This window comes from Aspergillus brunneoviolaceus (assembly GCF_003184695.1).
Source record: "Aspergillus brunneoviolaceus CBS 621.78 unplaced genomic scaffold BO95scaffold_6, whole genome shotgun sequence".
NCBI lineage: Eukaryota > Fungi > Ascomycota > Eurotiomycetes > Eurotiales > Aspergillaceae > Aspergillus > Aspergillus brunneoviolaceus.
Window position 1 is genome coordinate 11,875 of NW_020290736.1, and position 27,661 is coordinate 39,535.

Consider the following 27,661-nt stretch of genomic DNA (forward strand, 5'->3'; position numbering starts at 1 on the left):
ACAACTTCGGCTTTGATTTCAGAACGCCGCATCGAAGATATAGATCTAGATATATGCCTCCTTGGTCTTCAGCGGACTATCCTTCCCGACCCCGACTTGTACCGTCCTCACCAGGTTCCTTACCATGATGAGCCCACACACCACATACAAGACCCAGAATCCCCGTTTCCAGTCCCTCATCAACATCACGGGCCTTCCGTCCCCCTCGACTGGGATAAATCCTCCCATCCCTTCCTCGTCGTCTCTCTTCAAACGCCAATGGATTAGCGCAACCACCCAAACAAATCCCACAAAGACGACTAGCGTGGTCATTCGACTGTTCCCGTCACTGATTTACTCCTGGTAAAGATTCATAAGACTCGGAAGAAACTTCCCATGAACCACTGACTTCTAAGCGCAAATACACTACACTATTCTGCTATATATAACGGATGCCCCGTGATGTACCAACATATATGTTGGTAGGGCATCGGGATCCGTCGGCAACTTGCCTGTTTCGGTAACATTCGGAACAAGCGTGACCGGAGATCCTCACGCCGGGCAAAAGGGCTGCACGATTGGCAATTATCCAGCTTGTGTTGTGAATGCGACAGAACCCAGTCATGTTCAGAGTGCTCTGTCCTTTGCGAAGAAACACAATGTCCGCCTCAGAAGAACACCGGGCATTGGTCGGTGTGCATGCCGGATGACCAGGTCCTGGAGCATAGTAAAATTCGTGAAAGCGCCAAACGGCTCCTCGTTCTCGGCTTGGTAGTCAGTAATTGTCTCATCAAAATACTCGTCCACTTCCAGACGCAGGGTCTTCAGCGTCTGTCGAGAGGGAAGAAGAGCTTCCCGGAATTCCAATGCATCGAAATCAGTCCACCTATCGTCGCGATGAACGGAGAGCTGGAACGCAACGTGCTCGAGATCGGGGCTCGCCTCAAGCCAGCGGAGGATCGTGTCGGAAGAGTAGACCTTCTGAAAAGCGATTTCTTTCACGCTGCATGCTGGCCGGTGAACCAGAAGCGGCAAGTCCACAGTCCCTCCATCCGCCCCGATGAAGCTGCCACTTATCCGGCGAACGGCGGGGAAATAGAAAAAGGGCGTTAGGAAGGACCCGTAGATATAAGAATCGCCCCAGCCGCAGTTCGCGCGAACTTCGTGGAGATGGGGGGAATGGAAGCCTTGCTGGGTTGTGGAAAGGAGGCTGGTGCTGCGCAGCCTTGAGAAGAATCGCTGAGACGAGATGGGAAGCACACTCATGCGTGAACTCTATGGTGCGTAGATTGGCCAGGGGAATGAGCAGAAGCGCAATCCATGCCTGCCGGCACATTCCGTGCAAGTGCTTCCTAAAGTGCCGTTTGGAGACCTCGTTCTTCTGGGCTCTCAAAAATCGTCGCGAGGGCACGATCAATGAGATGAGCCACTTTATCCTCCAGTGGGTCGAATTCGTCGTCAGAGGATTCATACTGGTACTCTGGCTCGTATGAATTCATGACGTCCAAGCTACAACGATGACATTCCGATTTCGAGGGGCAAAGTTCTAGATGACGCACCTGGCTCGCGATTAGGGGATCTTCCCAGAGCTGGACCACCAAGTGAACATCACGGATAGAAAAGCCATTACACCCAACTTGGAGGTGGGAATAAAGTAATGGTCGAAAAATCGCATGGAATTTCCGAGAACTGCCTATATTCTAGGGAACCACACCCCCTCTTGCATAAAGTCTTGGCGCAGATCTTGGTAGTGCCAGCACATCCTATCTTGCGCGTTTCAGCCCGCGCTAGCCGCCAATACGAAAATGGAAATTTCCCGTTTTTCTTCGCTTTCACGTGGTTGCAGTAGTGGGCATGCTAGGCTGTATGCAGCTAGTTGCGCGAGGTTGCACCAGCACCTGTTGTGCTCGGACCCAGACATATGGCAGCAGCTCTCCCGCTGATCACTGTTAGTCCAATTCAATGCCCCTTGTCAGTTTATGTTTGTCATTGCTGGAATCTTGAGCGCCTTGTCTGGGCAACGAGGCTAGTCCCTGGGCTCCTACAACAGTAAATAGAGTGACCACTCTTGTCCCTTTTTGTTCCTCTCATCGAGGAAAGACAAGGGCAAGACATGAAAGTGGGTCTGTGAATGCTCGCCGTACAACCTCTGGGATCTTCGGCAACAATCATTCAATAAATGCTCGTGGAGATTCTACAATATCTTGAAGGATGCTTAGATCCCTGCGGTTGATAGGACTTGACAGGTACTACTACAGCTTAAAGGTAACGCTGGTGGCAATCTGCTTATCCTGGGGGGATTCACCCCGCATTGCAATCGTTCATTGAAATGCCTGATGCGGCTACAGAGGACGTTTTCTGGCGGCACTGCAGAGCAAATTGACGATTGTTTTTTCAGAGAGTGCATGCGCGTTCTGACCCGTACACAGCCTGCCAGCGCCAGTGCAATCACAGCTATTGGCGCACAGATGGCGATTACTACCTTATCTGCGCCCCAACGGGTACGGTCCGTTCGTCTGTTCTGGCTGGGCTGGGCTCGTTACGAGAAGTAAGCCGGGCTGGTAGTCGGTAATTGATAAAATGCCAGTTGATGTCGTGAACTCACAAGAGTCATGGTCAGGGTAAGTGATGTACGGCCCGGATGTTGTTGTCGGCCCGCCCGGTGATTTGCTACACCCAGTAGGTCCCATCGCACAAACGTATCCACTGAATTGAGTATATCAGCAAGGCGTGGCGTGCAGTGATGGGTGACATGGCGGTTGAAGCCTACTACTAACCTGGGGCAGCACTTGTATGCCGTCTCCCCAAACTGCAAGACCTCCCACATTTCCTACATCGTCGGGTCTGCGAGGTCCGAGCTAAGCTCCATCCCTCGAGTCAGTTGGCAGGCTGTCGTGAATGGAGATGGAGTCCCCGGCGGTATAGCAGATGAAAGGCAACTTGGGTCATCTTGAATCAACAGAGCGAGAGCGTCCCCGTACATTGCGGTGGTGCAGTGCTTGCCATACACGTATGCATATGGGTGGGAATCTGAAATCCGTGAGCCACTGTGAATGGGCTGAAAACATTGGGGTGTTGGTGTGAAGGTCGTCGTGAGAGGACCGAGATTTGTAGTGGGCCACACGGTGTATGCATCATAAACGCCATTCCGGGTAGTTGACATGCTGATATCCCTCGTACCAAGATCAAGGGTCAAGGACGAATCCGCCTAGAGAAACACTGCTTACGGAGTACAACTCTCTTCAAGCTAGAGCAATGTTACTGGGCCTGTTATTGGGTGGAGAGCGGTAGAGCGGCGCCTAAGATACCTATGATATGATGGCCCCCAAATGCAATCACCCGTCCCGCTTTCACCAAACCCTCTCAACCAATAGGATTAAACCTCACAGCCCTGGAGTCACATCATCCGGCTTATTCCTTCGGTCTAAATTCTCCTCGAAATTTATAATTTGAAGCGCCCCCCCTAAGGTTCAATTTCCCATCTTGCCGTCCTTGGCCTTACATGCGTTTCCCAACCTGCTACCTGCTTTTCCGCCTTCTAAGGAGGAGTTCTGTGGCAGAGATGCCCGAAAAGGAGAACCTGAGGCAACGTGGAATAAAGATGAACCCGATTGCAGGTTTTTCTGCAGTGTCCCATCCCTTGCTCGCTTCGGAAGAGAACCTAGATGAGGGGGTTGTCCAGTCACCGATTGATAACAGAGAGACAAAGACAGCGCGCAGCAAGCCGATAACCCACCGTGGTAGGAATTGGTTCCAAGGCTGGAAATTCACCATTTTTGGAGCCTTCACAGCAAGCTTGATCGTCCTGTTCTTCAACTTGGGGTTTCTACTTTACTGTGTCACCCATTCAAAACATGATGCCGTCGATCTTTATCCGATCGCAGAGCAAGATGCCTATCGAGCGCAGATAAAGCACCAGATCGGCACGCTTCTTTTCGAGGGTAACTGCGCCGAAGTGCATCGCTTGAGTACAGGGTTCCACCTTGTGATAAACATCTTGAGTACCACTTTGCTGAGTGCAAGCAACTTTGGAATGGTATGTGGAAAGATGCCCCATTCAGACGTCCCGGAATGTGCATTAGGGTGCTCAAAGTTTCATGCAGCAATGTTTAGCCGCACCAACACGGCATTATATAGACCGAGCACACGCAAATGGCCGCTGGTTTGATGTTGGGGTTCCGAGTATCCACAACCTTTCGAAGATATCCAGGAGACGCTTATGCCTATGGCTATGCTTGGCGTTGTCATCTCTACCGTTCCATCTTATGTACACTTCCTCCTTGCTGCCCAACTTCGAATTGTTGCTGAGCTGGAAATTACAGGTACAACTCGGCCATCTACTCCACAACGTCAGCTACCGCCTACGATATCTTCACCGGCCCAGATTCTCTGGGGCAACAAGAGTTTTCCAGCCTGAATTTGACCTATTTCTACGATTTGGATACGGGGAAAAACGCCTCTTTCCATGAACTCTACTTCTCAGCCAAAAATGGGAGCTTGCACCGCCTCAGCAACGATGAATGCATTGCTGCATTTGGAGTGACGTTCCAAAGTGCGTACAAAAGATTACTGCTCGTCACCGATGATCCTGGCAGCAACGATACATATGAATTTGTCTACGAAAATAGTGTCTACCTTCCGATTTTCAACACAAGACCAGGTACAAGCCCATATGCGTGGATATGTGCCAACCCATTGCAAGAAACTCATAGCCTCTGTAAACGTTCGGACTCGCTTGAGATTCTCCCGAGATCACTCAACAATGACTGGCCAGTTGCTATCCCAAATGCTAATAATGTGGCTTCTGATACTATCGTCGATGTCCAATATTGCATGGCGGAGGCGAATGACGGGTATTGCAAGCTGCAGTATTCATTCCCGCTGATGATTATCGTGATAGCGTTCAATTTGGTCAAGAGCAGTATTCTAGCCTACATGTGGCTCGGGATTAGGAACGCCCCCATCCTGACTATTGGAGATGCCATTGCGTCTTTCTTACATCGTTCGGATCGCCACTCGCGGAGAGGCTGTCTTTTGACCGGCCGCGAGGCTAGCTCGAGGAATACGCCGACCCAGCCCTTACATGAACCGAGAGCATTTCGAGACACGCGGTTAATATGGAGCAAGGCCGCTTCTGGTCGCCGATGGGCATTGAGCATAATACTTTGGCTGACAGCAATCGCCGTCTGCGTCGGGCTGTTGATCTACGGACTGAGCGCGGCGGGTGGAACGTCATCGATCGACTGGCAACAGGCGCTCGGCTCGTCCACTTCAAAAACCATCATATACGGCGATAACTGGCCAAGCTCCTTGACATCAAACGTGCTGATCGCCAACATGCCTCAACTCATTTTCTCATTCCTGTACTTCGCTTTCAACGCGCTGATTACGACGATGACACTGGCCGCTGAGTGGAGCGGCTATGCCCAGCAGCGAAAGGGCCTCCGCGTCTCACAAAACCCGCAGCGAGAGCAGAGGACGAACTACTTCCTCTCCATCCCGTATCGCTATTCAATTCCCTTACTGATCACCTCCACCCTCTTACATTGGCTCATCTCCCAGAGCTTATTTATGATTGGAGTCGAAGCGTTTGGAAGCGATGGGTTGCGCGCCGCTGCAAACGATTTCATCACCTGCGGCTGGTCCCCGGCGGGGATCGTCGGTTCTATCGTGGTCGGCTTGGTGATGGTTTTGGGCGTGATCTGTCTTGGGCGCCGGCGTTTCGAGTCTGCCATGCCAGTTGCATCGAGTTGCAGCCTCGCGATTGCGGCGGCATGCCATCCGTCATTTGATCCGAACATTGACGACGAAAGTAGAACCAGGTACGACGGAGAAAACCGGGACTCAGAGCTAGAGGAGGAAGACAGGTCACTCGCACGAGTCAAATGGGGCGCTGTGCCAGTCAATGGTCCCATCGGTCATTGCACATTCACCGATGGCGACGTCGAGATGCCTCGGCGGGGAGAATTATACCAGTAGGCATGCCGGTTGCAGGTCTCTCTGCATGCTGCCCTACTCTCGATTACTGGCTTTTGGCTACATCTACAATACCGACAAGCAGATTATGAAGGACTTTTTCTAATCAACGAAACTCATCCATGTGATGGCTTTACGACTAGAAACAGGAAATCAATTTCGCTTCTCGAAAAATACAAGAGGTCCTTCATTCCGCTCTAGTGCGAAGCGTATTTCTTCCGATATGTGCAGCAACTGACCGGAGTTCCTTAGCGAGGCGATCTCATGCTCGGGAGTGGTGTCAAGGTGGCTCATAACCAAGACGATCACCGAGTCCTTCCAAAGAATAGCAAGCCGGCGCCTTTTGTTATTCTCAGTAAACCAAAGCCATTTCCCTTGGCTAAGGGCACTGGATAACAGGGCCAGCGGCGCCGCGCAAGTCGCTGTGGTAAGTACGGCCACCAGACTGTTGAGTGTCAACGCGCCGAATGGCCATGCCGTAGCCGAGACACCATCGTAGTGGTGGAGGATCACAATCGAAATCGAAAATGAGCTCAGAGACACAAAGGCGGCTAGAACCTCTGGAGACCGGGTTATCCCATCGTACTCTCTAGGGGATTTGAGGATCTGGGAGGCGCCAGGTCCTGTTCTCCGTTGTTGGTGCTCATCGCTGTCTTTTGCAGAGGGAATAGATTGAGCGGGGTCTGACTGGCTGGATTCAGTCATTGTGTAGAAGAAAGAGGTGAAGGAGAAAGAGGAAACGGTGGGGGTATGCAGCGTGAAGAGGAGTGGGGAAAGAAAGATACGACAGGTAGCGTAAATATCATGGATGTATTGCTTGAATCGTTCCGAGCACTTTTGGCCCCCCACCTGTTAACAATCCATTTTGTCAACCCACCATTGTCGTGCCCACTACGCTAATGGGCTTGGTCGGCTTTGGCCTAGTCAGTGGACGACTCTTTAATTGAGTCTGCATGGAAGCTTTCGGCTCATCGTCTCTTCAGCTAGGGCCTGGGCTGTGGCGCACGGAAATGAGAAGCCATGTTTTGAATAGGGAGGCAAACTGAAGAGGGTGGCTCTGGTTTCTCTGGTTTCCTCGGGACCACGTCTTTACGTCGATAGCTCGCTAAAAATTATATTGTTGTCGCATTAGACAGTCTCAGTTGATTTCGCCGTTCGCCATGGCCCACAAACCCCTGTCGTTCTGACTCATAGCCCCCGCTATGTCCAGGCCATGGGATTGAAGGATAGAATAGACCCCTTGACACCATAAGAACATATCCCTATCACCACAGTCAATGTAGCATTTACTAGCTTGAGAAGTTGCAACCATCACGGCGTGCCCCGATGACATCTGGTTGCTGGGTTGCATGCAAAATGCTACCGCGCGGCATATCTCTCCGGCACATTGACGCATACGAGTAGCGTCCGCACATTTGTTAATGGTCTTTTCAGCTTGGTAGACACATCGGCGAAGTACCGTGCGTGCTATCCAGAAGAGCAGGAATATTTTCGCATTACTCAAGGCTCGGAATCTATAAGGCTTCATGCTTGGATCCGGGGGCAAGAGAGTAGGCTGGCAGGCCAAGTCGCTCCTTGGGCAAAGGGAGGGGAAACCATCAAGCTCAAGCCGCTCGAATGTGATCCCTGAGTCGAGCGCTAGGCAGTGATGCAGCAGCCTTTTACATTTCGAGTCACGGTCTGGTGCTTGGTGGTGCGTGAGTATTGCCGCCAATTCGATCTGTAACGCCCCACACTCGTGGAGTAGATCAAAAGTCTTATCCATTGGAGTTTTATTCAGCCCGAGCGTTAGACAAGCCCAATCCACGTCTCGCTGGAACTTGGGGTCGAAGCCAAAACATGTCTAGACATTCCATGAGTCGACGTAGTCCCGAGAGACATAACAATCGGGCGGGTCAGGGTTAATAGACTTACGACGCAACACTTCTGGCGGTTCAACAACGAAGTCACCAAATCTTTGTCCCTGCATTGACCAAGGTCAAGCTGCTTCAAGACAGCAGAGACCCCTTGAACATGTAAAAAACAGTTGCGTAGGGCATCGCCCCCACCATGCATAGTCTAGAGCTGCTTCGTCAAATCTTATATCTCCGAGTTAAATAAATAGAGTCTGATGGATGCGCACCTCATATGCACTGAATACAATTGTCGCGTAGAGAATATCTAGCGATGGCTTGCGATTTCGATGGATAATCTGCGCCAGCATCTTCAGCCCGCTGTTATAGAGTTCAAGCCCGTGACGGGCCAGATTGGCATCGCCAGTCTTTCCTCCCAGATAGACCGAGACCAGTGAGATGATGGACCGGTCGAACAGCTCAGACTCTCCTGCTAGGTTTGGAAAGCGACTCATCAAAAAGTACCAGCTATCATCATCGCCATTAAGATAGTTATTGGGCGCGAAGTAGACCCCCATATAAGTCGAGAACAGCTGGGTTCGCAGTTCGGCGTTCGTGTTGAACACTGGGGCTAGGGCCAGGGGTTTTAGATGGCTCACAAGCTGAGCAACAGGTCTTGAGGACAAGGCAACTTCATTACGTTCCTGGCGAGAAACTATCGTATGGTAGAGAAAGTTTCGGTGCGGATCATAGCCAGGGCATAAGATACCTTTTTTCTTACACCTAGCACATTCTGGCTCTCCAAGGTCACACTACAGCGATATATAAGCACAAAAAGCGCTACTTTGAAAGTGAGCCATAGGAGAACAGTACCTTGATTCGGCGTTTCCTGCAATTTGCACAACCTTTAGATGTGTAAGGGGGGCCGCCCATGTTCCCCTGGTGATCAAGTGATTTGGGGCTGCTGGATACGCGATCGGGGATGTTAAAACAGTCGGGATTATTTAATCCTTCCACCTGCCGTTAACGCCAGGTTAAGTAGTGTACGGAAGACCATTGCGGCTACTCGGCAAATGGAACTTTTCTTACTAAGTATTCTTAAGTTACCGCAGCGGTGCCGCCTACTAAGACTTTTAGTATAAACCAGCCCGTGTATTCTCTCCCCCCCTCTCTGCCTTCCGGATATAGTGTCTAATTCTTAGATAGCTATTAATATCCCGGCTTCTTTAAAGCGCCTTAACAGCTGTTTAATTATACATTCGGATTGGCCCCTTTTTATATTAGGGTATTTAGGGTTTTTTTGAAGGCCGAAGGTATTGTTATTAGGGTTTATTAATAGAGAATATTATCAATTATTCTTTTGAATTAGGATTGTTGGGGTTTATATATAGTTTCGATTCTTGTATATAGGATTTTGCCGGCAGATTTCTCGTTTGCCGAGTGGCCGCAATGGTCTTCCGTAATAGTGCGTGTTTGGCAAGCTCTGTAAGCCCCTCCTAAAGCAGAAGATTGGGGCCGGGGACCGTGCGCGGATTGCTTGTGAACCACGAGATTAATTCTCGCGCCTTGCAGTTCGGATTTTGCCCCCATAATCAGATCTTTACCCGTCCAGACTAGGTGCGACTCTTCCTGTCTCCTCGTGCATTCAGTCAGCAAAATGGGTCCCTTCCAGCACGTGACTATAGCACTTAAGATGAAAGAATGAGTAACTTAGCCGCTAGGATTCATCCCCTGCCCCAGATAAGGCAATTATTTCGCGAATGCTATTGTGACGGCGAAGAAACCCCGCTGGCAGTGAGTACATGGGTGGTGCGGAGAATGGGGGATGTCAGGATTTCGAATACGCTCCGGGCTAACAAGACCCTATCTTATCGTGGGCCTTGACTCAAGGAACTCATATCTCTTTCTGTCCGCCTCAAAATGGTAGCCAAAGTGATGAGACCAAATCCTTTATGGTTGTTGAGGGGGATAATTCTATCCTTCCCTTCTCAACGTCCTCCTTCATTAGCCACCCGGAGGTCGCGTGTTAACCCTTCGAACTGCTCCTGGAACTCTTTTGCAATCAAACAGACCGATTGGAAGTGGTCTTTGCGCAAGCTACCATCCCCTTTCTCGCTGACCGCGAGGGCGGGGGCGCTGCTGACCATATTTTGGCTTCGGCGACCGCTGGGCTTATGATCAGAGCCGATATCTCGACCCGGTCATTCATACTTGCTCGGTTAGCAGGTGACATGATGCCCTTGCTTTTCTCCGCGAGCTTGTCTAGAAGCTCATGAAGGTCTTCTCCTTCTGTTCTTTGCTGAGGTCCTCGTAACGGGTAGCGAGGTGGATGCGCGACTTCACTGCACTATCGAGCGAGGGGATTCGATTCGTCGTCAAGACCATGAATCCCTCTAATACCAAGGAACACGCAGTAAGGCGGGGACGTTCCGATTGGGATAGCCAGTGCTCATACGAGACTCGAGGGAAACGTCTGCCTCGTCCACGAGGAGGATGGCCTCCCAAGCTCCGGCAAGGTTAAACATGCGTTCAAGGTTGTTCTCTGCCTTGGAGGTATTGAGACCAATCTCGACCACGCTGACGACAAGCAGAAGCCTTCCAGTTGCCTCGGCAATCGTCTCTGCCGCTAACGTCTTTCCCACCCCCGGCGGGCCATGAAGGGGAACAACGAGACCACGAACCTTCCCTTCAATCACATCCATGTCCTTGTCGCCGGCCTTCGAATCCTTTGCCGTGCTGTGTTTCTCCACGAGTGCTTTGATCGTGGATTTGTATCTTCTGTCCAGCTGCAGATCTAGATCGAATGCAGTATCGGGTTTTACCGGCCTTACTCTCTCGACGGAGCTGGCTTCGAATTGGCCCCAAATCTTTTGCGGTGTCGAGTAGCCTAGAAACCGAGGAGGGCAAAGGATATACCGCCACTTACCCTCTCCATCACCGACGTTCTCATCCGGGCCTTCCACATCCATGCTAGTGTATTTTCTAATGAAAAAAATATAAGTACTAACTTAAGAGTTTTATAAATATTTATACCTACTTAAACATATTATAAAATCATAAAAACAACTAAAAATTGGTGGCGTAAAAAGCCGCTATAGAAATTCTCTAAAACCTCTAATTTTAGTACGGCGTCTGGTTGTTTCTAGCTTACCTCTTTACGAGACATCCCTCCCCAAGAGGGGCAATCGATGACATCTTGGATGTCTTGCGCGAAGAAAGCTATATTCCGAGGCAGCAATTATGGGAACAGTGTTGCTTTTTGGGATGGTACTAGTATTAATCCCGAAGAAATACCCGGAGTTTTGCACCTAATGATCAGTGGTGGTGTATCGTCCAGGTAGAGCACTACACTGGGCTGGGCTAGACCGTACATACTCTTTACTTCAGTGATCGTTCGTCATCGGCAAATCCGACAGCCCCCTCCAAACTCAAACAGACCCTGTCGGCAATCCCGGGCACGTGATCGCATCCCCCCCCCCCCCCCGGGGAAAAAGGGGCTGGCTGGATTGTTAGGAAGAATTTCCCCGCAGCCAAGCAAGAAAATGTCTCAGAGCATAATTCAAGCTTATCTTCGCCTGCAGATTACTGCCCGGTATACTACATACAATCATGCATCATCTGCCGTTCTGAGTGACTATCTTTCCCTTCGGCCACCTCGCCCCTTAAGCCGGCATCATATTTCCCTATACCTCCGACATCCGACCATACTAAGATCAATCCCAAACGCTAACCCTTTTCTTGCTATCACAGCTACCCGACCAAAACACGCAGCAACTGACCCCGCCCCCCCCCCTTCCCCGAGCAGCATGCTCACTTCTTCGTCCCTGATCCCCATAAGCGCAGCAGATCCGAACACGCAGCCATACTACTGAACCGACCGGGCAAGGGCTGCCCCAGTCTCGCCGACCGGTGCTCCGGGAGCTGCAGCTGATTGAGCCACGCCGCCAACCCCACCTCCGCCTGCGTCGCGTCGTGTGCCAGTGCCACCGCTGCACTGACCCGACGAGACGGCTTCCTCCCGCTGCGCGCACGCATTCCATCCTCGATGCGCAGCACGTGTCCGCGGTATGCCAGGTCCTTCATCTCCAGAGATCGCAGCCCGGGGAGGTCGTCGCGGATGCCGTCGCAGAACTGGCGCCAGAGGTCGCTGACGGCGTCGTAGAAGGGGTTCGAGCGGGTGGGGAGGTCGATGCGGTCGAGGAGGCTGACGCTCACGAGCGAGAGGGTCTGCAGGGTCGGCGCGGCGGTCCGGAGGAAGGCCCGGAAACTGGGCTGCGTGACTTCGATCCAGTGGAGGGAGAGGGTGGACAGGCGCGTGAAGTGGATGTGCTGCGATAACTGGGTGAAGTGGTGGGCGGGCAGCTCGTCTTTCGTGCTCCATTGGGAGACTTTGAGGGTGGTAAGGGTCGGGGCGGCGGCAAGGAGGAGGCGCAGGAGCGGGGGTTCGGTCGTGTCGGAGTGGGGGTCTGCGTATTGGAGGCATAGATCGAGGCTTTGAAGGGCTTGGAGATGGGGTTGGAGGGTTGTGTAGTGGGTGTTCGTTAAGGTGAGCTGTTCGGGGGGGATCCCGCAGTGTTCGCCTTCGCTGCAGGTGTGCAGTTGTTGGATCTGCGCGGTGGAGGTCGGGATGGCTTGCAGCAGGGCGGAGAAGACGGGCGCCCGGATGCTGCGATTCTCTTCACTCCATAGGTAGTCTGGACTTCTTTCCCAGTTGTGAGGGATGTGTGGGTTGGCGAATGGGTGGTGGTTGAGTCTGCGGCGTAAGGCCATACGGCCAAGACAGGGCGGGTGTTTGTGTCCTGCTGCGGAGGGAGGGTATGTTTCTAGGCCGACGGTGGAGAGATTTGTGAGTTGCTTCATGCAGGTCGCGAGCGTGTGTGGGAGGGAGTCGGCTTGTATGAGTTGGAGGTGGTTTGCTACCGCGGATTGATACGATTCGTAGTCGATTCGCAGGTTGTCGATCGCCCATCGAACCAGCTCGGTGATGGAACTGTGTGTGCCGTGCGCCACCGCTGGCTGGTCGAAGTACCCCGCAGCCATGAGCTTGGCCTGCACGAAGGTATCGTAGTCAACATCGTAGTGGCCTCGAAACACCTCGGGAACCAGCCAGAGCTCCTGTACGTGCGCTCGAAATATCTCGTGGGTGGCGATGGCTTCGAGTTCTCGAAGCCCGTCAGATGTGATGAGGACACTGATGCGCTTGACATGACGGCTAACAAACGTCGCCAGCGATTTGGCATACAGCACTCGGCATGACAGGCGGAGAGCACACCAGTCAGGAAGACCCAGATAGAACCACACAGCATCCAGGATCTCATTAGGAAGATCAAGGATGGACATGTTGAGTGAGTCTCTCAGAGACTTCGGTGACCTGAAGAGAAGTGGAGAAGGAGGTGAAAGAAGTATGCAAGGGGGCAGGCACCAACCGCCGTTCTTATTTGCTTATTCATTTGACTAACCCCTCACTTGATTGACAGGGGAGGGGGTGAAGAAGGGGCCGAAAGGGCACATGAGCCACAGGAGCCTCATCGCGTGGGACTTCCCCAATTTAACAGTGAATGTCATACTAACTGAGCCACCGGCCCGGCTAATGTGGCCCTGTCCATGAGGTGATCCTCCACGATCCACCGCTGACGCTTACGTAGCCTTCCCCCCCACTTCAACACGTGCGAAAAGACCCCGTTTGGACTGATTTAGAGTTCTCTTACATATTGCAGACGGAATCAGCTAGAGATCCCAGAGATCCCATTTCCGGACTAATTTCCGCAGACGAAGCTAACCCCCAAAGTAATATAAGGTAAGCCTTTCCGACGAGGCTGCAGGCTATAGTCCCCACCGCGTATAGCTCTTAGCGCCGATGATCGCATTCATTCTAGGTAATTCGCTCGTCTAATTAATCTACTTATGTTGAAGCTGCACTATGATCGCCTCGGAATCGGAAGGTCTTGAGTTTTTCCTCCAGCTTAAATCTGCGTAGCTTCCACAGCTTCGAATCAACAGTCCGACCGTCGGCATTATAATCCCATTTCCTGAGGTTTGAGATCTAACTCCTGGCTAGCATGCAGTACCACGTCTGCGATCCCGGAAAAGAGCGACATTCCACGGAAAGAACGTCGTTGGTTGGGCTGGTGTAGATGGCGTGATCTTCCTGGGGGTCATTGTGAGAGAAGAGTGTTAAGGGTCAGATGTGCTAACTCGGATGTTTCCCGAAAAGGGGATTCTTGGAGACATATCTTTATAGGCGTTGTAGAAGGCTGCCAGGATATGTCTGTGCAAGGGGGATTCTTTATGTTCCCCTGGTTGGCCGCGCCTCCACTCCGCCCGCTCGGATATGGCCCCGGGCCAGTGGGACTCCACATTTCCGATGCTGCCCTAATCTTCTTGTGAGCGCTGGGCGCATCGAAACAGAACAGTATATGGATCTGTCTCGACTAGCTTTTCGACTATAGAATTATCACTCACGCAAAGCACCGTGACTGATACTTGCACACTCTGCATTTGCTCCATACTGAGATGGAGGAGAGTTCCGACCCTCCCCAAAATGGATCCATGGTGGCGGTTGCCCTACGGGCGATACCGAGCAACTCGCAGCAGTCTGATAATTGTGAGTCACTCTTTTTGAAATTGATGTCAAGAACATCAACTAAGTTTGATAGCCTCAGTACGGAGTCAAGAGGGTCTGTGAAACATCCTACTCAGCTCATGGGGCTAGCCAACGTGACAGAGCATATGTATTGCTTATACGACCAAAACCTATATACATCCCGTGATCCACCAGTCCCACCCCAACTCCTGCGATTCCAGAAATGTTCAAAAGGTTCAACAGCTAAAAATCAAAGTCCAATGCCTTCTGCGCAAAACAACAGTCGCGGGGCTCTCGACGCAGCGTTTGGTTGGGAGTACATCCCGCGACAACACACCCACGGAAAATACTTTGAGCCTGAGGCGGAATCTTTGTACTCCCCTTGCCCCTCCTCTTTCACATATTCGTAGCCTGTATACTAAGCACCATTGGCCTCAGCCTTTCGCTCCGCTTGCACTTTAGCCCAAAGCAACTGCGCCCCCGGGTGGTTCTGCTGGGCCATATACCCGATTGCATCCTCATGCTGCTGGAGAGCCAACAATTCATAGGAACCCTTTCCTCCCAGACTCCACTCCGGCAACTCCTCTCCCTTGAGACTGTAGACATACTCCTGCCCCACCAATTGGCGGCTGTACTGCTCCTGTGTCAGGCCCATGGGCAAGTAGTCCTTCTTGTGCTGCACGCGGTAGTTCACGACCGGGTGGATGTAGGCGCAGGTAGCCCCGAGGACACCTGTCTTCTTTTTCTCGTCGCGGTACATGTTAGCACTGGGCGCGCGCGGCTTCTTGCCATTGGGGATATACATGTTGGAGAAGCTGTCGGGCATGTCGCCCAGTCCCCAGGTATAGAGGCGCGTTTCGGTGCACGGGGCCGGGGTGAGGGGGTGCATGACGGCGGACCCAAGCCGCCTCGCCCCGCGACCCAGGTACTCCCCCCAGGACTCGGTCTTGGCCATCTCCTTCTGCTTCTCCAGGGCCGCATTCAAGGTCGCAATCGTCGCCTGCCGGTCCGTGTAATGATCCTTGATGGTCTGTTCGCGGATGCCCACAAATGGCGCGATCTGGTCCAGCATCCAGGCGAAGACGATGTTCGACATCTCCTCCATGTCGCCGTAATTGTTCAACGTGTCGCTCGAGCCGCCGCCGATGTTGATGTGGTAGCCGGGGAACCACACCTGCGTGAGCTGCGGCGTGCCCAGATTGAGGTTGTCGTCGCTGATGACCAGGTCGCGTCGGGCGTCCCAGACTGCTTTGCTGGCTATGTTGATTTTATTGGCCAGCTGATCCAGGGTCTCGTAGTCCGTCGGATACAGCTGGCCGTGCTTCTCCGCCTTCTTGACCAAGTCTCTTCTGAAAGCTCCGGCCTTGTTCAGGATAGCCTTCTTCTCGTCGACTTCCTTGGCAAGTCTCGCTCGGACTTCCGGGATTGAAGCGTCGGGATGATCCGAGGGTAAGCACCAGACCTCGGGGTAAAAGGCCTTGCGGTACTCATCGAGGGCCAGCGCCTGGAATGCATGCTTGATATGCCGCGAGAGGGTCACGTTGTGCCATCCGGGGGGGTCCTTCCACCACATCAGGTTCGCGGGCAGCTGGACTCCCGCCACCTCGGGAATCCCCAGCGCCTGGACGGTGTCATACACGGCCACGACCTCCACCCCCCGCGAATCCGTCTGCGCCCAGCGTTCATTAGGATGCATCTCCCAGGCCAACCCGGTGGCGGCACCGGGATGCTTCCGGTGTTGCTCGCAGGCCCTCCCGTCCACGAATTGGAAGTAGTCGTCGCTGTTGTAGAAGACCCCCTTCCGCTTCAGGTTCTTGTACTGCTTCCACAGGTCCGGGAAGCGGTGCAGCTTGTGCGGCTCGCAGATGCCGGCGTCGGCGATGAGTCCGGCGACCGCGCGGGCCGTGTACGCGCCGCGCGAGAAGCCAAAGCACAGGATCTTGTCGCCGCGGTTCCAGTTCATCGCGACGAAGTTGTAGGCCTCGACGATGTTGCCGTCCAGCCCGTCGCCCACGGCGCCCTCCAGCATCTTGCTGACGGCCAGCGAGGTGGTGCCCACCCCGGAGTCGTACCAGACCACTTGCTGCCAGTCCTGGCCGTCGATGTGGGCGACGGGCTTGATGGCCCGGCACAGGCGCGTGATGTTGGAGGGGGAGTTCTGCTGCCCGGACACGGCCGTCTGCCATGTTCCGTCGAAGCAGAGGATGATCCGCTTGGGAGCGTACGCGGAAGACGTAGTCCGAGCCATCCTGCTAGTTGAGATCTGCAAAAAAAAAAAAAAAAAACTCGGTGATAGATTGGCACACTTATTCGGGAACTCTCTAGCAGATTTATATTCCTGGGGTCGACTGATGGTGGGATTTACCCCTGAGAAAACCCGGGTCGGCAGGATTGCCCCCGTTTGGTGTCTTCGTATACTCAGCTGGCGGCCATCCGCCACGCTACCGGGGTCTGGCCCTCTCCAGATTTTCTTCAGCTGTCCCCCAACCCTGCCAACCACAGATAACAAGGTTCCCACTTTCTTTCAGCTCTGAGCTGGGGCCTGACATGCGATCCGATCACGTGGCGAGTGCATGGTTCTGGCCGCGGCGGATCGGCTATTTTTGCCCGCTTGCTTTTGGCACGGGCCGGCGCCTGATGCGGGCTTATCGAACTATCGATCTGTCACCTGAGCTAACGGGTAGAATTGTCGCCACTGTCTCGTAGAGCTGTGTTTATGCATGTCAGAGATGTATCTATGTGTGCATTGCGGCGTGGGGTGGTGTGATACCTCCGGTTTTCGATGTGGATGACTCTGCCATCTGACTCGTGTGACCTCGGGTATCAAGGGCTTTCTGCCTCAGCGCATTTTCTCCGAGGCTATGCCTCGTCCGTATCTTGCTTACGGACGTGTCTGTTTACTGCACAGCTCAGCCATCTACAGATTAATCGACATGAGATAAACTACGTCTTTCAAGCACGGACGCCACATATACCACCGACGTCTGGGATTGTGCGGAACCACCACTGACTAGGCTTTCCCACAAGAGCATCAACAGTCAAATTCCTCATACAGCTCGAAGGCTAGTGAGCATACATGATTCACCGAGTCGCTGGTCGGGGCATTTGGCGTCGTCGTCACTTTCTTCATTCCAGATACAATAGAAGGCAGGACTAAGCATATATCCCCATGCTTCGCACAGCCCACCCACCGTGCAGGTATCTCCAGTCCTATGCGATCGCGTCGAACTTGCTGACAACCGGGCAGCCGGGCACTTACTTGTGATCTTTGCTGCTCCGTGGGGTCAGATGCACCGGTTTGATCCTGGGATCTATCCGTGTCCGAGGGGACAGGATCGCCGTCTCCATTTCATCTACCTGGCTTACTTGGATTTCGAGATCATAGAAAAGAGAGATTTCGCTGCGGATGTGGGAGGCCGGCAGTTTATTTTGATAGGGGCTTGTGTAAGCTACACCACAGAAAGACTTATCGTAGTCTAGAATGACCACAAGGGCTGGAGGGCGAAGGGCGCCCAATCGGGTTTGATGCCTTGTTGCCTTAATTGCCTTAATGCCATGGTGCATGGGGACTACGCACATAACTCAAGATATGGGTACTGTGGCTCAGTCGCCTTTTAGGGCCCTGTCAAATGGAGAATGTGGTCAAGGTGCAATTTCATCGAGCAGATGGCGAAGAGACACCAAAAAAGAAGAAAACATACAACAGAAGGGATTCGCTGGTGGTCACCCACCCAACTACTAACCTCCCGGCGTGTGGCTTGAGTACGGCTGAGCGGACGGGAAGCCCTATTTTCCACACCCTGTGGTCGTATGTGCTTGAGACAACTCCGTAGTAGGCTATATTGTGCTTTAATCAGATGCTGACTTGGGGTTTGTTTCCAGGTGGGGTGGATGTGTAGTGTACAGTCAACTCTCGCTATAAGAGCCAATTGAGACCGCCACCTTAGTTTCTTATATGCCTAGGCCTTCTTTTTATCACGCGCGGTAGAAACGGTTAGGGTCGAAAAGTGCGAGCATAAAATAGGTTCGATACGTCGCGGAATCCTTGATAGCAAAGTTCAGTTTGGCAGGGGTCGACTGTAGCTGGGGGCGGACTTGTCGCCGAGATGGCGAGCCGGGGCTCGGATTTTTTCCGACCAGTTGATCCCGTATCGAGACTGCTGTCTTTGGTTGTCGTCTAAGGGAGCGTGGTTGGCTGCTTCAATAATCCAGATATTGCAGCTTACTGTACAACCTTGTTCTTTTGGCTTTCATATTACTATCATTAAAGATGCGATGAGGTGTTCAAGGACGGATCTGTGGTGATGTGGCAGAAGGTATACCCGGTGACTGCTGGATGCGCTCACTTGACTGACTGACACCTACTAGTCAGCTCATCATGACAAATAGCTCTGTGGACACCCTGGTAAGATAGATGACGCCTCTTTATGGCTGCATCGTAACCATCAACTGAACCCTGACACAGTTGCCTGGATTCAACCGGGATGGTGTGGGGGAGGACCGAATCTCCGAGTTAGTGCCGGATAAGCAAAGCCGGGGTAGGGCGACGCTTATTCGCTTCCCCGCGCGGCTGAAGTCTTTTCTCCATCTTCTAATTTCAACCTCCGCCACCTTCGCAGAGAAGCCAGTCTGAGGGGTCTCCCTGTCTCTTTCACACCGGACAGGTCATTTGTACCTCCCACCATGTCGACACAGACCGAGACGATGACCGACTCGAGGGAGCTTGAATTCCGGGACGCTCCCCCCGAGCTGCCTCGGGACAAGGACCTAAAAGTGTACGTGTGCGCCCTTCGTGACAACGCATGAGATGGCACGAGGTATGCCATCCCTTTTTCGGGTGCTAGGCTTACAAGGACTGCTCCCGCAGACAGCAACTCCTGGTCATCGGAGCCGGGTTCACCATCATGCTAACGACCAACGCGCTCATCTTCTCCGCCGGAGTCTACCAAGCGCTCTACGAGGAAATGGCCAGCGAGCCGGACAACCCCTTCACGGGCGCATCGTCCGCGCTGATTGGGCTGATCGGCACCCTAGCCATTGGGCTGATGTCCATGACCGGGCCCTTCGTCATGATGTGGATCAAGCTCTACCGACCACAAGCCGTGGTGGCCGTCGCGGGCGTCATCTTCGGGGTCGCCTACATCCTGGCGAGCGTGAGCCGCACCCTGTGGCAGTTCGCGCTCACGCAGGGCGTGCTGGTCGGCATCAGCGTGTCCATGTCGTACATCCCGGCGACCACGACCGCGCCGACGTGGTTCAACGAGCGCCGCAGCCTGGCGATGGGGATCGTCATCTCCGGCAGCGCAGTCGGGGGCATGATTTGGCCGTCGATCCTGACCGCCATGATCAACCGCATGGGCTTCCGCAACGCGCTCCGCGTGTCCGGCGCCGTCTGCGCGCTGGCCATCATCCTCGTCTCGCCCGCCGTGCGATGGGAACCCAGCTTCAACCAGCAGATCCTCGCCGAACGCCAGGCCCTGCTCCAGCGCCGCGGCGCCGGCAGCGGCACCCGCTCCCGCGCGCTCCTCCAACCCCCGCCCATCAACTGGCGCCTCACCCGCACCCGCAAATTCCTCCTCAAAGCCGCAGGCTGCATGCTGCAGTCCGCCGCCTACTCGACCCCGCTCATCTACTACGCCGCCTTCGGCCGCGCGCTGGGCTACTCCGCCGGCACGGCCGCGAACTTCATCACCATCAGCAACGCCGCCAACGCCGTCGCGCGCGTCGCGCTGGGCTACGCGGCCGACCAGTACGGGCGCATGAACCTGCTCTTCGCGACGACCTTCCTCAGCGCCGTCGCCGTCGCCGCCTTCTGGGTGCCCGCCACGGTCGCGGGCGCCACCGCCGGCGGGAAGGCGCTGTTCATCGTGTTCACGGTGCTGTACGGCGCGTTCGCCAGCGCCTACATCGCGCTGTTCCCGGCCTCGCTGATGGAGCTGTTCGGCAAGAAGGACTTCACCAGTGTCAACGGCGCCCTGTATCTGGTGCGCGGGCTGGGCGCGCTGCTGGGCACCCCGCTGACGGGGCTGTTGATCCCGCAGAGCCGCGCGCTGGCGGCGCCCGAGGTGTACGAGCGCGCGGCGCTCGTGGTGATGGCGCTGCTGTTTCCAGCCAGCTTTTGTATTCTGGGCGTACGGCTGGAGATGACGGCGGGGAAGGATTGGAGGTGGAAGGTTTGATTTTTGGGGGGTGGGGGGTGGATGTTGGTTGGTTTGCTGGCGTCGCGTAGCATACTTTTCAAGTCCAATGTACCTGTGCTGTACATAGGTACTCTTGTACTCTTGTCATTGGGGAGTCGTGCATGTGGATGGATATCCATTCATCAACAATTGGACACAACCAAAGACAACTTTGAAGGCAATGGGTCCACAACCTTCCTGACCCTGACCCGGACCTATTAATCGAGCTCAGTGAGACATTCCACAACCCCACAGACAATAGATTGATAATCCGACCTCAAGGGTTGAACCACTTTGAGACACATTATTAATGCGCATCGAAGCCTCAAGAAAGATGGAATTGAGTAATCAGAATGGATGGATGCCCTGTATCTCCAGGACTTTTACTTGGGGCGAACAGCCGCGGACTGGACGGCTGGAAGTCGCTAGTCCCGTTGGGGTTTAGTTTCCGGCATGCATCAGCGGCCCAGGCAGATCGGAGACTAGACTCGTTTGGGAAGGCAGATGCAGCGCCGCGCCTGGGACTGCTGGCACCCGGCGAGAAGCGGGAAGGCGGTGGCGGGGGAGTCCTGGCATGAGAAGCGATAGAGGGGAGGAAAAACTGGATGTGAATGAGCTCATTCGTGTTGATTTGTTCTATCAACTGGGGGAAAACGGTCACATACTGGGTGGATTGTATCTGCCTATGCTTCGCCAGTCATATACTCTGATCATCCACGTTATGTGAACATACTACAAGAAACGAGACAGTTGATTCAGAGAAGGGGATAAGTTGTTATTTGTCCTTCACAAAAAAAAAGACATACGACGCGGACACCAAATTGTAACAAGCAATGAAATACAATTCCCACATTAAAAATACTCTATATAGTTCATATCGCATAATTACCCCCCCATCCAACTAAATCTAAGGAGTCTCCTCAACGTTGTAGACGAGCTTCTCGCCGCTGACCTTGTCCTGCTTCAGCAGCTCCAGCCCCTCCATGACCCCCTCGAGCCCGCGGGCGCCGACCTTGGGCCGGTGGACCTTGATCTTGCCCTCGGCCAGCAGCTGGGCGGCGGTCTCCCAGAAGCGGGCGGCGAACTCGCGGTCCTGGGGCTTGGCGGGCATGGGGGTCTCGCCGAAGGTGAAGTCCTCGCCGACGGCGGTGTAGGCCAGGGTCCAGCGGTCGTTGACGTTCTGGCGCTCGATGCCCACGGCCAGGAGGGCGCTGTACTCGCCGCCCTCGGTGGAGAGGGCCTCGTCGCAGAACTTGGCGCTGGCCTCGACGGAGATTGTGTCCAGCACCAGGCGGAGCTTGTTGTCGGTGTACCGGCGGATCTCGGCGGGGGTGTCGGGGTTCTTGTAGTCGAAGGCGGCGTCGGCGCCCAGCTGCTTCACCAGGTCGAAGTTGTGCGGCGAGCAGGTAGTCAGCACCTGGTAGCCGGAGAGCTTGGCGAACTGGATGGCCAGGGCGCCGGTCGCGGTGGATCCGCCGTAGATGAGGAGGGGCTCCCGGGTGGTGGTGGGCGCGGTGGGCGGCGCCAGCTTCAGGCTCTGGTACAGCGCCTGGCCGACGGTCGTGATGCCCACGCCCAGCGTCGCCGCCTCCTGGAAGCTCAGGTTGGCCGGGATCTTGGTCGACACGTCCGCCTTGGCCACGATGTACTCGGCGAACGCCCCGTCCTCCGGCTCCACCGCGTTGGCCCCGTGCACGAACCCGCACACCCGGTCGCCCTTCTGGAACTTGCCCTGCACGTTCTTGCCGACTTCCTCGACGATACCGGCGTAGTCGCAGCCGACCAGCACGCCCACGGGCGCCAGGAAGGCGATGTGCTTCCAGTCGGTCGGGTTCAGGGCCACGCTGACCGTCTTGACCAGGATGTAGTCGTCGCGGAGGGTGGGGATGGCTCGGTCGCGGACCAGGCTGGCCTGCTTGGGGGAGGTGACCACAATGGCTTTCTGGGTGGACATGGCGGCGGCGGTGGTGGTGGTGGTGGGTGGATTTGTGTTGTGGTGGATTGAAGGGAGATGGGTGTTAGGAGAAATGTTCTGTCGGACCCCAGCAGGAGTTGGATGGTTTATATAGCAGATGAAGGTTTAAAAAAAGCTTGCAGCTACTCCCATACCTGGGAAAGGAGGAAACGCTTACAAATGGCGTCAATGAGGCCATTGAAACTCCCAGATGACAAATCGACTTCGATTCTCTTCTGGTGATCTCATCTGGGCGGCTGCTTTGGGGCATTTCCGTGTGTGTCGACAGGACCCACTTTCTGCAGCGAGTCCTCGCGGCGAGAGTTTTCTAAAAGAACCGAGGGAGGCCGCAGCTGCATGGAGTTTCTGCAGAGCTCTGCAGACCCGTTGGATCTACGCAGCGGAAACTAGACCTATTTCGTTCGCCAAGCTACAGACTCAATTGCTGGTCAACCGCCATTTGTCTACTTGATTGTCATTTGGGTCTGGTACAGTGTTACATGATCATGGAGATTTAGAAACGTAGATACTTTCTTGCCAGTTCGAGTTCCAACTTTCGGGGCGTTCGTGTTTACTCATCCTCGGAGTAATGCGCTAATCAACGCTTGGAATGCTTTCTCGCAGGTTTTTCAAGGTGTAGAAAGTATGATTAGTTATCACGGGTTGATAATCAACTCCTGACCGTACTCGCTGGGATACCGACCGGTTCAAGGTATCCCAGTTGTTGAGCTGCGGGTTGAAATTAAGTTTAATTCCTAGGATTAGTGAACGCCATGCAGCTAACTTAAAGACGGGTCTTGGCACCGGTAGACTGCCCGACGGACCGGAACAACTGGGTCTGCGTTGACGCTCCGGTTTGGATTCTACTCGACACGTCCGTATAGCGTTTATGACACGTGGTGCGAGACTCCAGTGGAAGAATGATGGATTTGCAGATGGTCGTCTCATTTCAGTTTATGGCAGTGTCAGAAGGGGCATTACACACTCGAAGTGTTGGCAAAAAGCAATGACCAGACTGGGGCTCGATCCCAGGACCTTATCGGTGTTAACGATACGTGATAACCAACTACACCATCCGGCCAATTGATGAAAGATTTGTCAATTTAATGCTTCCCAGCCCTAAGCAATGCACCAAGCATACTCCACTCCAAGTTTTATACTAACTTGCAAGTCATCAAGCAACACAGGGTAGCTCTGCCGGAATTGTTTGGGGTGAGGGTAGGTCGGCTTTTGTCTAGGGCCTGGCTAATGCTCGCGTACTTGAAGAAAGAAGGCCTACGGTCTGACTAGAACTGGTATTGGAGGGAGTTGGGGTGCTCCAAGTTATTCCTACGGGTGTGGTAGGGGACCAACGCGGGACTTTCTTGGGGGTGACAGCATGTGGCCCTAATTTGTGCGGTATTCTTTAAGGGTGTTTCTGCTATGTGGTTGGGGTTTTGGTGGTGCAGCTTGGTTCGATGCTCTGGGGGGTTGAAGAATTTCGACAGTTGTTGGTGGGTTTTTTACGTGTCATTGTATATATACTGGCCACGAACCTCGAGTTTTAACACTTGTGGCATTATCCAGTCCAAAACAGGCCCAATTGATACACAATACATTGCACACCAGACTCTCATTGTACAAGTAGACGCAAGGCGTTGAACTTACCCTCTAGTCAATATACCCTACGAAACAGTGGTGAAATTATCGGTAAAAAAAAGACAGAAAGGGAAGTATTTTGCTTTGTTTCCCTTCCACCTTATTGTTCAAGATAATAGTGTCATACACAGAAGCTCTAAATAATAAGTTGGCCGGATGGTGTAGTTGGTTATCACGTATCGTTAACACCGATAAGGTCCTGGGATCGAGCCCCAGTCTGGTCATTGCTTTTTGTTCACATACCCTGGACGGTATTGTTTTTGTCATTTTCTGTTGCATACTAGCTGCAAGTACACAACTTTGACCTCCCGAGACATACGAGATGTTTCTTCCTAGTCAATCCCCGAAGTTCGCCCCAATCGCATCCTCCCCACATCGAAGACAACCACTTTTTTATTCATCCAAACCACCAGACTTTGTCCCCGACTGTCTATTCTTTTTTATCATGCTAATTTATCTCCCTCTCTTCTCTGGTCTATTCTAGAGACAACGGTTTCAGAGTGCTGACAAGTCAACCGAGTACAGCTGCACGATGCAAGTACTACTGCATCTCCAGTAGCTGGAAGGACGGGAGGGGCAGATTTCGTGGGTTTTTGGTTTGTAGCACCACGGTATCACCGGATCGCATTGAACTATTGGTCCGAGAGTTGTTGAATGTAAAGCGCGCAGTGTTGATCTGACCAAAAGCCGGAGCCGAGGTTAGCGAAGTCGAATGAGGATAAACTTTACCAGGGAGCCAATAGAACTGGACGGTCAACGACCTGCAATCCTGGCTTATCTCCAGCGGTTTTAAGGCAAACTCTAGATTCACCCAAGCACCAGAGATGGAAGAGTGTAGAAGTATCGTATTACCGGCTTTATTCGTGCACCCGCAGTCAAGCGCGGCTTGTCGCCAGAATGCTATTTTAGGGCCCGTCCAAAACATCCCCAGAATGTTCCACAGCATGGTTTGCTTCTACTCTCTGCCAGCCTCCTCCAGCAGATGCAGATAAACATTAACGGACTCGGTGAAGTCAGGATTTCGTGTGATCACACAGGACCCGTCTTGCTTTCTGCCCTATATATAGTTAGACCCACACCACAAGCAAGACGTTATCGGGAATACCAATAACTCACCGAGCCCGGCGATTCTTCACCAGCATCGTCCCGTGCGTTATAAACACTGCCTCTCTCTATGTGATACGAATGTCAGTCAGCGAATTCTGGTAGCGATTACGCTTTTTTTTTTGCTACTAACATGCTCCTAGCGCGTGATCGGTTATATCGGAACCCTGGACGAACAAGAGCCGGAACACACTGGGAGATCTTTTGCATTTTTTAAGCAGCGTCTCGAGGGCTTCGACATCAGCTAGCCAGAGTAAGGCCCGTACGCTTGAGTCGACCGTGACGATGCCCAGATCTGAGCTGATTTGCGAGATGATTTTTGCTCTTCTCGGATTATCGATCTTAGGTAATGGGTTACACAAAGCAGGGCCCGACACTGCCACCCTGGAGTCTGGGGCTGAGACATTTGGTTGTTCTATGAGGTCTGTAGAATCTTGGAAAGCCGATATGTTTTACTTTGGTAGGGATGGTGACGGGGCAGAGACTTTGCGAGGATGCGAAGTAGGTCAGAAGATGAGTCTTGTTTCAGTGAGATGTGAACTCCTTGGAATCCTGGATGGAGTAGTATGGTGTCGGGATAGGATTTGAGCAATGTGGAGAGAAGAGAGAGAAAAGAAAGAGAAGAAGGAAGGGAGAGAGAAGAGAGCAGAGTGTATGAGAACAAGGCGGGAGTAGACTTGGAATAAGAAAGAGATGTAGCAGTGAATGGAAGTTAAGGCAGGATAGTGGTGAAATAAGGAACCCAGGACCCTTCACTGATTTCCGTGTGAGGTAAGACTAATAGGGGCCGTGATCAGTTGTGTTCACAGAGCCCCGTGCTTCCTCGCCTATTTTATTATTATAGTTCATGATTTCTTCCGAAAGGAAAGAGAAGAAATCAATTGATGATGGCCTCATACCATGTGGAGACGAGAGAAAAGTGACAGATGAAGTGGGACTGATACAAGTGTGCTTGATTGCAGGGTCTATTAGCGAGAGATTAAAGTTCTATATGTCACCTCGATATTTAAAACTTCTTCGTAAGGTCCAAGTTTGAGGAACTACTAAGTACTGGGTCAGTTCGGAGTAGTTCATATCTGCTGGGAATCGTTTCATTACATTTTTATGAATCCTTCAAGACAACAGCCGGAGATATCGCATCTAAGCCACAGAGAAGGCCGAAGAAATGCTTAATATGGAAGGATGGGTGCTGATGAAACAAACCGAATGACCACGAAGTACTGGCTTGCTATAGCCAGGTATCACAAATTGATCAGATACAAATTAATGCCGCCTTGTCAAGCATAGATCGATATCTCAACGTTGACCATCGCGTTGCTACATACTGTCGAGTAACTTATCCGTGTAGGACAGAGTGTGGTAATGCGAGAATTGTATGGTAATATGAAACAAGACCGAAAATTTGAGACATTGCATGATCTGTGGCTTAATTGCCTCTTTTTAGACAGTTCAGAAGTGATGCCGAGAATGCAGAATGGTAAATTTACCTATAGTAGTTCGAACATGGTTCTTTGACCTGCTGCTCACTCTTACGCCTGATCTCTTTTTGGTGAAGGGACAAGTGCTCCGCATGTTCTGGAATGTAAGTGCAAAGTTGAAAAGGCATTTTATAATCGGCCGGATGGTGTAGTTGGTTATCACGTATCGTTAACACCGATAAGGTCCTGGGATCGAGCCCCAGTCTGGTCATATGTTTTTGTATCTTTACTTGCCGACCAGTCCAATCCTCTCAAATTCATCATGTACTCGCAAACATAAAGATGGGATCATTTGGGTCAAAGTTTCCTTCTTGCTACTGGCTCGAGCCAGTCGGAATGAAATCCGAGCTTAAGAAATGTGTTGCGAAACCTTCTTGCGGCTTGACCTGCAGAAGCTGTCATTGCCGAACCCTAAGCCAAGCTGACGGTAGAATGCTTCGAGTCATGATGAGCCACTCAACCTAACCGTTTGCTAGGGTCAAAAAGCAAGCCCAGTCAAGAAATTTAAATCCATTCCAACGCAGAGTCGCACTGATGCATGGCAAGATCCAAGTGACTTTCAATGAGTGCACGACCATGGCCAGGTATTTGTAGAGGATAGAAGGACGACATTTTTTTTGTGCTGATGAACTGAGGTAAATAAGGAAGTCACATCTGAGAACCTACTCACCAATCCCCTGAGCGTTGCAACCGTTTCCTCATCAGATTAATCTCGGACAAACAATTCTTCATTTCACCGTGCGTCTGCCTCGTAATTCACCGTGCGTCTGCCTCGTAATTAGAATCATCCTCACCCAGAAGCTATGCTTTATTCTGGGTCTCTCCCGTCTCACGGTGCTGACTTTCCAATACACATTACACTCTGACACAGTATGTGTCTCGCAATGGACTTCGGTAACTGTGAATACTCACAAATCTTCTCTCGTATAATGCCAATG

General features: G+C 52.7%; 10 protein-coding genes and 3 non-coding genes across 13 annotated transcripts; 4 read left to right on the forward strand and 9 right to left on the reverse strand.

The window, feature by feature from the left end:
• Positions 1 to 606: 606 nt before the first annotated feature.
• On the reverse strand, positions 607 to 1,245 carry BO95DRAFT_459477 (uncharacterized protein; the record flags this gene model as incomplete). The annotated part of the gene is made up of 1 exon (XM_025588649.1): positions 607 to 1,245. The coding sequence occupies one exon, from the start codon at positions 1,243 to 1,245 to the stop codon at positions 607 to 609; it is 639 nt and encodes a 212-aa protein (XP_025446488.1).
• A 2,335-nt stretch (positions 1,246 to 3,580) lies between these two features.
• On the forward strand, positions 3,581 to 5,958 carry BO95DRAFT_502950 (uncharacterized protein; the record flags this gene model as incomplete). Its single annotated transcript, XM_025591063.1, has 4 exons — positions 3,581 to 3,815; positions 3,870 to 4,015; positions 4,083 to 4,246; positions 4,302 to 5,958. The coding sequence occupies 4 exons, from the start codon at positions 3,581 to 3,583 to the stop codon at positions 5,956 to 5,958; spliced, it is 2,202 nt and encodes a 733-aa protein (XP_025446489.1).
• A 150-nt stretch (positions 5,959 to 6,108) lies between these two features.
• BO95DRAFT_510986 (DUF3176 domain-containing protein) lies at positions 6,109 to 6,660 on the reverse strand (the record flags this gene model as incomplete). Its single annotated transcript, XM_025591399.1, has 1 exon — positions 6,109 to 6,660. One exon carries the CDS (start codon positions 6,658 to 6,660, stop codon positions 6,109 to 6,111), a length of 552 nt encoding a protein of 183 aa, XP_025446490.1.
• Positions 6,661 to 6,779: 119 nt separating this feature from the next.
• BO95DRAFT_404885 (Zn(II)2Cys6 transcription factor domain-containing protein) lies at positions 6,780 to 8,760 on the reverse strand. Its single transcript, XM_025583977.1, has 4 exons — positions 8,661 to 8,760; positions 8,078 to 8,599; positions 7,870 to 8,013; positions 6,780 to 7,798 (listed from the first exon to the last, which is right to left on the reverse strand). Exons 1-4 carry the CDS (start codon positions 8,718 to 8,720, stop codon positions 7,094 to 7,096), a joined length of 1,431 nt encoding a protein of 476 aa, XP_025446491.1. The 5' UTR covers positions 8,721 to 8,760; the 3' UTR covers positions 6,780 to 7,093.
• A 1,289-nt stretch (positions 8,761 to 10,049) lies between these two features.
• On the reverse strand, positions 10,050 to 10,756 carry BO95DRAFT_459481 (P-loop containing nucleoside triphosphate hydrolase protein; the record flags this gene model as incomplete). Its single annotated transcript, XM_025588650.1, has 2 exons — positions 10,050 to 10,180; positions 10,243 to 10,756. 2 exons carry the CDS (start codon positions 10,754 to 10,756, stop codon positions 10,050 to 10,052), a joined length of 645 nt encoding a protein of 214 aa, XP_025446492.1.
• Positions 10,757 to 11,597: 841 nt separating this feature from the next.
• Positions 11,598 to 13,278, reverse strand: BO95DRAFT_502964 (uncharacterized protein; the record flags this gene model as incomplete). The annotated part of the gene is made up of 1 exon (XM_025591064.1): positions 11,598 to 13,278. Exon 1 carries the CDS (start codon positions 13,125 to 13,127, stop codon positions 11,598 to 11,600), a length of 1,530 nt encoding a protein of 509 aa, XP_025446493.1. The 5' UTR covers positions 13,128 to 13,278.
• Positions 13,279 to 14,501: 1,223 nt separating this feature from the next.
• On the reverse strand, positions 14,502 to 16,618 carry BO95DRAFT_478881 (T6SS phospholipase effector Tle1-like catalytic domain-containing protein; the record flags this gene model as incomplete). The annotated part of the gene is made up of 1 exon (XM_025590066.1): positions 14,502 to 16,618. The coding sequence occupies one exon, from the start codon at positions 16,616 to 16,618 to the stop codon at positions 14,789 to 14,791; it is 1,830 nt and encodes a 609-aa protein (XP_025446494.1). The 3' UTR covers positions 14,502 to 14,788.
• A 2,356-nt stretch (positions 16,619 to 18,974) lies between these two features.
• BO95DRAFT_510989 (MFS general substrate transporter) lies at positions 18,975 to 20,800 on the forward strand. Its single transcript, XM_025591400.1, has 2 exons — positions 18,975 to 19,145; positions 19,238 to 20,800. The coding sequence occupies exons 1-2, from the start codon at positions 19,054 to 19,056 to the stop codon at positions 20,547 to 20,549; spliced, it is 1,404 nt and encodes a 467-aa protein (XP_025446495.1). The 5' UTR covers positions 18,975 to 19,053; the 3' UTR covers positions 20,550 to 20,800.
• A 656-nt stretch (positions 20,801 to 21,456) lies between these two features.
• BO95DRAFT_427901 (zinc-binding alcohol dehydrogenase family protein) lies at positions 21,457 to 22,503 on the reverse strand (the record flags this gene model as incomplete). Its single annotated transcript, XM_025584818.1, has 1 exon — positions 21,457 to 22,503. One exon carries the CDS (start codon positions 22,501 to 22,503, stop codon positions 21,457 to 21,459), a length of 1,047 nt encoding a protein of 348 aa, XP_025446496.1.
• Positions 22,504 to 23,510: 1,007 nt separating this feature from the next.
• On the reverse strand, positions 23,511 to 23,584 carry BO95DRAFT_t41. The gene has a single exon. It is a non-coding gene; the product is annotated as a tRNA-Val (tRNA).
• A 707-nt stretch (positions 23,585 to 24,291) lies between these two features.
• Positions 24,292 to 24,365, forward strand: BO95DRAFT_t36. The gene has a single exon. It is a non-coding gene; the product is annotated as a tRNA-Val (tRNA).
• A 255-nt stretch (positions 24,366 to 24,620) lies between these two features.
• Positions 24,621 to 25,087, reverse strand: BO95DRAFT_502979 (uncharacterized protein; the record flags this gene model as incomplete). The annotated part of the gene is made up of 1 exon (XM_025591065.1): positions 24,621 to 25,087. The coding sequence occupies one exon, from the start codon at positions 25,085 to 25,087 to the stop codon at positions 24,683 to 24,685; it is 405 nt and encodes a 134-aa protein (XP_025446497.1). The 3' UTR covers positions 24,621 to 24,682.
• Positions 25,088 to 26,860: 1,773 nt separating this feature from the next.
• BO95DRAFT_t37 lies at positions 26,861 to 26,934 on the forward strand. The gene has a single exon. It is a non-coding gene; the product is annotated as a tRNA-Val (tRNA).
• The last annotated feature ends 727 nt before the right edge of the window (positions 26,935 to 27,661 follow it).